The sequence below is a fragment of the Sceloporus undulatus genome, chromosome 2 (assembly GCF_019175285.1).
Source record: "Sceloporus undulatus isolate JIND9_A2432 ecotype Alabama chromosome 2, SceUnd_v1.1, whole genome shotgun sequence".
Classification (NCBI taxonomy): Eukaryota; Metazoa; Chordata; class Lepidosauria; order Squamata; family Phrynosomatidae; genus Sceloporus; species Sceloporus undulatus.
The window spans coordinates 6,368,110-6,376,872 of record NC_056523.1 but is presented as its reverse complement, the minus strand read 5'-3'; the positions used below and the strand labels follow the sequence as shown (position 1 = coordinate 6,376,872).

The 8,763-nt window shown below is 44.3% G+C and overlaps 1 protein-coding gene across 1 annotated transcript in view; it reads right to left on the bottom strand.

The window, feature by feature from the left end:
• Nucleotides 1-8,478, bottom strand: part of LOC121923393 (zinc finger protein 708-like) — an 8,855-nt gene extending 377 nt beyond the window's left edge. Inside the window, exons 1-6 of the mRNA XM_042453780.1 lie at nt 8,369-8,478; nt 5,919-6,426; nt 5,627-5,747; nt 2,550-2,635; nt 2,159-2,279; nt 6-1,540 (exon numbers count right to left, since the gene is read on the bottom strand). Of these exons, the coding sequence (XP_042309714.1) occupies nt 6-1,540; nt 2,159-2,279; nt 2,550-2,635; nt 5,627-5,747; nt 5,919-6,242 (2,187 nt within the window). The 5' untranslated portion in view covers nt 6,243-6,426; nt 8,369-8,478. The remainder of the gene's footprint in view (nt 1-5; nt 1,541-2,158; nt 2,280-2,549; nt 2,636-5,626; nt 5,748-5,918; nt 6,427-8,368) is intronic.
• Between the last annotated feature and the right edge of the window lie 285 nt (nt 8,479-8,763).

The following is an 8,763-nucleotide window of genomic DNA, read 5'->3' as shown; positions in this document are numbered from 1 at the left end:
TTTGCTTGATGAGAAGTAAGGCCTTTCTTCTGAGTGAAGCTCTTTCCACACTCCAGGCATTTAAAGGGTTTCTCCCCAGTGTGAATTAACTGATGTGAAGTGAGATTTGTCTTCTGAGTGAAGCTTTTTCCACACTGCAAGCATTTAAATGGCTTCTCTCCTGTATGAATTGCTTGGTGACGAATGAAGCTTCTCTTCCAAGTGAAGCTCCTTCCACATGCCAAGCATTTAAATGGCTTTTCCCCTGTGTGAGTCGTTTGATGAAAAATTAGGTCTGTTTTCTGACTGAAACTTTCCTCACACTCTGAACATTTAAAATATTTCTCTCCAGTGTGAGTTGCCTGATGAGAAGCGAGACTTGCCTTATGAGTGAAACTTTCCCCACAATCCAAACATTTATACAGTTTTTCTCCACTGTGAGTTGCTTGATGTGAAGTGAGGCCTGTGCTGTGTCTGAAGCTCCTTCCACACTGCATGCACTTAAATGGTTTTTCCCCTGTGTGAACTGCTTTATGACGAATAAGGTGTGTCTTCTGACTGAAGCTCTTTCCACACTCCAAGCATTTAAATGGTTTTTCTCCTGTGTGAGTTACTTGATGATATATGAGGCTTCTCTTCCAACCGAAGCTCTTTCCACACTCCAAGCATTTAAAGGGTTTCTCCCCTGTATGAATTACTTGATGACGAGTGAAGTGGTTCTTCTGCCTGAAAGTTTGTCCACACTGCAGGCATACAAATGGTTTCTCTCCCGTGTGTATTGCCTGATGATTAGTAAGATTTGCCTTCCAAGAGAAGCTTTTTCCGCATTCCAAGCATTTGAATGGTTTCTCTCCTGTGTGAACTTCTTGATGACGAAAGAAGTAGCTCTTCTTAGTGAAACTTTGTCCACACTCCAGGCATTTAAATGCTTTTTCTCCTGTGTGAACTACTTGATGAGAAGTAAGAGCATTCTTTCGAGAGAAATTCTTTCCACACTTCAAGCACTTGAATGGTTTCTCCCCTGTATGAATTCCTTGATGACGAATGAGCTGTGTCTTCTGACTGAACCTCTTTCGACACTTTAAGCACTTAAATGGTTTCTCCCTTGTTTGAGTTGCTTGTTGTCCAGGGAGTTTTATTGTCCACTTGAAAAATTTTCCAGGCTCTGAGTGACTGAATGACTTCTCCTCCGTTTGAGTTCTTTGATGCGACTTAACATGTGATTTCCACCTAAAGTTCTTTACACACTTCAGGAATTCACAGTTTTTGTCTGTTGTGTGACTTCTTTCTGCATGTGTTTCCCTGGGAAGGTTAAGGTTTCCTTCACAACTGAGGTTCCTCTGACATTCAGAAGAAATATATTTTTCCCTTCCACTTCCCTTTCCTGTTACATCTTGGATGGAGATTCCACAGATGTCTCCAGACTGAGAAGCAGAGGCTTTATTCCTTTTTTTCTCTTCGGTGTCAGCTTTGGCTCCCTTCTCTTCCTTCTGTTGACATTCCTCTCTTTGCAGCAAATCCCTGCCTAGTTCTCTTTCATCTTCACTCCCCAGTCCATCACCTTGAAAGGGGAGAAACAGCAAGTCAGAGTTCATGAAAGAAACAGACACTCAGATAAAATGTATTACTGACAAGAATGTACAGCAATTGGAGAAGGGGACTCAATTAACCTGGGACTTCAAAGTCTCTCCATTGTGTCTCCTGTGAGACCAGCTTCACTCAACACCTCCCTCAACTGTTTTGGCCAATGCTGGCTGCTCTACAGATTTGGCATCCTTAACAATGGGTAGCTAGGTTTCTTTTATCCCTTTCATTCACACCACACCCTTTTGGTAAGCCTGGGATTTACATTTAGCAATCAAGTTATTAAATGAGGTGCTGACAGCCTTGAGAAAGATAAGAGGACAAGTCTCCTTTGAAGGAGCCACAGAAACTAGCCCAGCCTACTAAAATGAAATGAAAATTTGTAGGAGAATGTAAATATCTTTTGAGGGCCCTCCTACTAAGAACAGGGCCCCAGTCCTCCAGCTAGTGGTAGGCTTATCCTCAGGAGCACACCCTCAACCAGCTCAGCTGGAAGAAAATGGCTCAGATTGAGGAAACAAAGCAAATGGCAGGAAAAGTCTACAGGGCCCTGTATCTGGAGTCCCTGAAAACCAGCAGAAAGAGGGAGACTCACCTAGAGAGACCACAATTGCCAGGTTCTCCTCCATGACTTCCCTGTGAAAAGCCCTTTTATCTGAATCCAGCAGAGCCCACTCCTCCTTGCTAAAATACACAGCCACCTCCTCAAAGGTCACCTGGGAGAAGCAATGGGATCTGTAAGTCAAAAATGCTGATGCCAATCAGAACAGAAATCTGGCAGGATGGGACAACTCAACATGGTTCAGTTCTTCATTATGGGCATTTACTGATGAACAAAGGTGATGGGAGGATAAGAGGGGGAAGCACGAGAGAGAGAGAGAGAGAGAGAGAGAGAGAGAGAGAGAGAGAGAGAGATTTTCTTTAAGGTTGAAGAAGAGCTGGGTACAAGGCCACTATACTTGCCCTCCAGGGATTCAGCCACCTACCTGATCCAGGCTTGCGGAATATGTTCTCAAAGTGTCAGAACGAATAGCTGAGCCAGTACATTTTGGTCCTGGTAGTCTTCCATTTCCTGGGAGGGATACAAAGAGAACATTCTTTACCTTTCCCTCAATGTTTGATGTGTGTCTCTCCAGATTCACAAAGACAAGCCCCAAACCACATGTTTGAGAGGTCTTTGTAGTCTCAGTCACTGTGATTTTGGTAGGGGCACAGAGAGTTATGGAAATTCTTAAGAAGTTATTACTTATTTAAGACATTTATATCCTGCAATATATCATCTGTGGGCTGGCTACAGTAAAATCAGTTTAAGCTATGTACAATTTAAAACAATAAAATCATGTGTCTAGGGTGTCTAGATCAAGAGAAGTAATAGTGCCACTATATTCTACTTTGGTCAGGCCCCACCTAGAATATTGTGTCCAGTTCTGGGCACCACAATTCAGAAAGGACATTGAGAAACTGGAGCGTGTCCAAAGGAGGGCGACTAAAGTGGTGAAAGGTCTGGAAACCATGCCCTATGAGGAATGACTTAGGGAGCTGGGGATGTTTAGCCTGGAGAAAAGAAGGTTAAGAGGTGATATGATAGCCCTGTTTAAATATTGAAGAGGGAACAAGCTTGTTTTCTTCTGCTCCAGAGACTAGAACGCGGAACAATGGATGCAAGCTACAGGAAAAGAGATTCCACCTCAACATTAGGAGGAACTTCCTGACAGTAAGGGCTGTTCGACAGTGGAATGCACTCCCTCGGAGGGTGATAGAGTCTCCTTCCTTGGAGGTCTTTAAACAGAGGCTGGATGGCCATCTGTCAGGGATGCTTTGATTTGGATTTCCTGCATGGCAGGGGGTTGGACTGGATGGCCCTAGTGGTCTCTTCCAACTCTATGATTCTATGTAAGTATTCTAACATATTAAATAATTTAACAATTTAAAGAGTAAGAAGAGTCTAAAAGCATGTATATACACATAACCGGATGCACTCATTAGGCTCAAAGGCTTTAATGAAAACCTGGTTTAACTTAGCATGACAGAGTTGAAAAAATCTCAATCAAAGCATTCCCAACAGATGGCCATCCAGCCTCGGTACTGTCAGAAGGTTCTCCCTAATGTTTAGGTGGAATCTCTTTTCCTGTAGCTTGCATCCATTGTTGGGGTGTTTCTTCCTGTATGTCAGGGGGCTATCATATCACCTCTTAGACCATTATGTCAAAGATAGCTTCAAGCATTCCGGGACAGATTCTGTTTGGGTCTCCAGAAACACACAACTGATCTAGGAGTAATTGCAAGCTGCTCTTTCAGGGGAGCACAACACCATCCATGGCTGGTTGCTTGGTCAAATTCCTGAACCTAGGAACCACTAATCCTCTGAATGATCAGGATTCAGCTTCACTTTTGTAATGCTTCTGAGGTCCTTTCTTCCTGCTCCTGCTGAACAGAATGGGACCCCCAGAGAGCACTTATCTGACACCAGTGATTTGAATTCTGTCTTGTAAGCACCACAATGGGACATTACTGGGATTCCACTAGCACTTCCCATCTCTGATGCTCCAGAGACATTTCATTTCCTCCTTCAACTCTGGTGAAGGGACTAAACTGAGCATATAAAAGTTTATAAAACATATACAGTATATAAAATATATTATATATGATATATATGATATATGAAGTATATCTCTTTACATCTTTTCCTGTTTAGCCCGGAGAAGAACAGGTTAAGAGATGATAGGATAGCCCTGTATGAAGGGGTTTCATATTAAGGATGAAGCAAGCTTATTTTCTGTAGCTCCAGAGGACAGGACCCGGAACAGTGGATGCAAGCTACAGGAAAATAGATTCCACCTCAACGTTAGGAGGAACTTCCTGACAGTAAGAGCTGTTTGACAGTGGAACCCACTCCCTTAGAGTAGTGGAGGTCTTTAAACAGGCTGGATGGCCATCTGTTGAGGGTGCTTTGATGGTGAGTATCTGCATGGCAGGGGATTGGACTGAATGGCCCTTATGGTCTCTTCCAACTTTATGATTCTATGATTTTTTTTTTTTTTTTGCCTGCTCAACATTTTTCCTTATCCTCTGTCTAGCTGGAAGTTTTAGCCACATCGGTATTAGGAACATGGTGAAGGAAAGCTGGAGAAACACAGATTTTTAGTGTCAGATTGCAGCCGCATGTCTACAATAAACAATGCAATTAAAATTACGGTCAGAAAAAGTGAGATTCTATTCTAGTCAATTCCACTACAGTTGTATGTGCCTATCTGCAACAGGCAAGGGGAAAAACAGTAGCTCCTTCCAGAATCCCTTACTGAGCATTCATAAAATACAAAGGGGGAAGAATAGATGTTCAAATATTTAAAGACAGTCAGTGTGTGAACTCTCACTGGATAAGCACACCAGCAAAATATGCTGGTTCCTCAAAGGCTTTGGGTCGTGGTGTCTGCACACTGCACACCCCGACTCCTGCCCAAGCCAGCATCATGCCAACCACCCAACTAGACGGTGGATGGCCTTTTGGCTGCATGGTGTTTAGATGCCACACACCACCGAAATGCAGAAAAACTGCCGCCACGGTGGCAAAAGCACCTTTTTCCCAGTGCAAAGAGGAGCGGCTTTCTGCCGCTTTTTTTTGCTCCAGGAAAATGCTGGATCAGGGCCACAGTGTGTGGTTCCTGTGGCCCTGATCCAGTGCTCAAAGGAGCGGTGTTAAACTGCCCCTTTACCACCATCTGTTTTTGGCCTCAGTCTCTTTCAAGCTAAACATATCCAGCTTTCTCAGTCGTTCCTCATAGGGCTTGGTTTCCAGATCTTTGATCATCTTGGGCTGCATCTGCATTGCAGAAATAATCCAGCTTGATCCTAATTGAACTACTACAGCTCACTGCAATGGAATTCAGGGAATTGTAGCTTTGTGTAACATTTAGCCTTCTCTGTCCCAGAGCCATGACAGTTAAAGTGGTGTCAAACTGATTATTTCTGATCACTCTTCTCTGAGCACATTTCAGTTTCAGGTGTGCTGAATTGGAGGAGACCAAACTGAAGAATATCCCCTCACCACCACCTTCATCCTTACCAAATGAGATGGAATCTCTGTCCTCTTCCTGCAAGATCCATCTGGACAGCACTCTCTGCCGGGGGTCTAAGGGAATTTTCTCTGCCTCAGGAAAGTCAGTGGCTTCTTCCACAAAAACACCCTATACCAGAAAGACCAGTAAGGCGATTGTTTAGAAAAAGAACAGCGCAGTTCAAGGCTTGGGAGAGGTCTGAGCTTTTCCCAGTTGTGATCATTTCCAGAAAATAAGGGACAGTGAAGAAAAGGGGATTGTTGCAACACTTTCAACATTACCAATATTTGTAAGTCTCACCTGTTGCTCTTCCTCCTTTTTCTTCTCTGCCTGGCTCAGAAGGAAACCCTCTGCCAGGGCCACAGCTTGGGAAGTGGTTCCCACTCCACACTCTCTCACCCAGCTTTCCATCTCCGGGGGAAGGACAGCTAGGAACTGCCCCAGGATCACCAGGTCCAGGATCTGAGTTTTTGTGTGTTCCTTGGGCTTGAGCCACTGATGACAGAGAGCATGGAGTTGATTGCAAAATTCTCGAGGGCCCTGAGCCTCCTCATAGCAGAGCTGCCTGAAGAGCTGGCACTGTGCATTTGAACTGAGCAGATCTTTGCCCAGGTTTTTCTGCATGGTTCCTTTTCCTCAGAATTCTCCTCTGCTCCCAGCATCCACTAGCTTTTTCTTAATTCAGGGCTAGCTGAGTCTTACTTTTCCCTCGCTGAGCAATGCACCCAAGTGGATTCTGCCTGAGGTGAAAAAGTTCTCATCTTCTGCCAGACTCATCCATGAACAAAAAACTGGCAAATAGAAATTCCTAAAAGAAAATTCAAAGATGTTCAGTGAAAAACCTACAAGTTATGTCTCCCTTATCCAAAATGCTTGGGATCAGGGCTGCTTGGATTTTGGGGAAGACTACCTGGGCTTACATATATGTACATAATGAGATATCTTGGAGATGGGACCCAAGTCTAAACACAAGATTCATTTAAGTTTCATATACACCTTGTATGCATAGCCAGAAAGTTTAAATTCAAAGGTACAGCCATGTTAGTCTGGAAAATCAGCCTGCAAAGGGATCTTGTAGTACCTTTGAAATTATCTGAAAGAAAGAAGTTGGTAGCATGAACTTTCATAGATTTCAGCCTATTAGAAGATTTTTGCAAGTTATATAACTGAGCACAAAAGTTACAATCATACAAGCCATCATATTCCCTATTACCATGTATGGATGTGAGAGCTGGACAGTTAAGAAAGAAGATAGGAAGAAAATCCATTCATTTGAGCTGTGGGGCTGGAGAGGAGTGCGGAGGATCCCATGGACAGCCAAAAGGACAAACAAATGAGTCCTAGCACAGATCAAGCCAGAAGCTTCCTGGAAGCCAACATGACTAAAGTGAGGCTGTCGTACTTTGGACACATCATGAGAAGGGAGGACTCACTGGAAAAGACAATAGTGCTGGGAAAGGTAGGGGGAAGTAGGAAGAGAGAAAGGCCACAGGCCAGATGGAGGGACTCTATGAAGGAGGTCACAATGGGTTTTATGGGGTTGCAGGGATTAAGGAGAGCAGTGGAAGATAGAGGGTCTTTGAAATCTCATCCATAGGGTTGCCATCAGTTGAAATCGACTTGAGGGCAGTTAACAACAACAACAAAAGAATGTGTTAAAAATGTGATTCCACTTCACCAGTAGTTTAATGACATGATCGCTGCAAATGCTTGAATGTCTATTGCGAAATTGTGATAAGGATGGGTTTTGCTCCCATTCCCTGTCTGATAATCTCCATAGTCCAACAGTCCTTCAAACAACCTGGACCTGAGCCATGTAAGGGGTTTGTCATTGCCATCCATCCTCTGAGGCTGAGAGTGGCTCTGGAGAGTGTGATCTTCCCAAAATCACCCAGTGGGTTTTTATGCTCGAGTGGGGAATCTAACGCAGATCTCCAGGGCCACAGTCCAACCAGAGGTCTTACCTGCAGAATAGGACACGGCACTACAAAATGGAAGACTTTCAAGGAAAATTGAGAATATTTCCAATAAAAACCACAAATACTCATATAAACGCAAATTACTGCTTCTTAGTCCTCCTCAAAATGGAGGGCATTTTGACATTCCTCCTGGACTGAAGGCTAAAATGTAAGACAGGTCCTGGAAAAGGAGGAGCTGCTTGGTCACCCTGAGGAACCACTATCTCATGCTGGCTCTCAAGTTCTGTATAGCTCCAGCTTATGGGATCCTGGGACTTCTAGTTTTGCCAAGGTCTTCTGACTGCCCTACCCCACACTGGCTCTCCTGTGCTGTAGCTCCATCCTATGGAAACCCGGGATATGTAGCTTTACCAAGGTCTTTTGCCTCCTTTACACCACACTGGCTCTCAAAGTGCCGAGGAGCTCCCTCCTATGGAGTCCTGGGATTTGTAGTTTCACCAAGGTCTTTTGCTTCCTCTACACCACGCTGGCTCTCCAAGCGCTGTGTAGCTCCATGCTATGGAATCCTGGGATTTGTAGTTTCACAAAGTTTAACCAAGGCCCTCTGCTCCCTTCTCTCTGCCCAAGAGGGACGGTGCCTCCAAAAACTACACGTCCCAGGATTCTGTAGGACTGGAGCAATGGCAGCTAAAGCAGGGGCAAACTGCATTATTTCTGCAGTGTGGATGCCCCAGAGCCCTGCTTTCCTTTCCCCAGCCTCCTCCCCATTGCAGCAGGCTCCCTGGATCTGCCCCAAGCGCAGAGGCTGGAGGATGGAAGGGGGAGACTCACCAAAGCCAAGCTCTGGCAGAAGCAGAGGCGGCAGCAGCCTCCTCCCCATAGACACAGACAGTGGGGCTGAGCAGCAGGAGATGGGCCGCTCTAGGAAGATGCACTCCTCCAGAAACATGTGGCCGGAAGTGGAGAGGCCTCAGCTGTAGAGCCAAGGTTCCTTCCTCTCTAGGAATCCGTCTCGTTCCCTTTAACCCTTGGAGGACCAAGGCAGCTCAACCTCTTTCAGCAAACCTTGCCTTTCCAATACTATACAGTACTATACTAGGAAATAAAAATAAAATAAAAGAATACTACTTAAAATGATATTAAAAATATAAATTACTGTATATTAATAATATAAATAATAAATATACTATACTGTACTAGAAAATAAAGTAAAACTTCTTAAAATA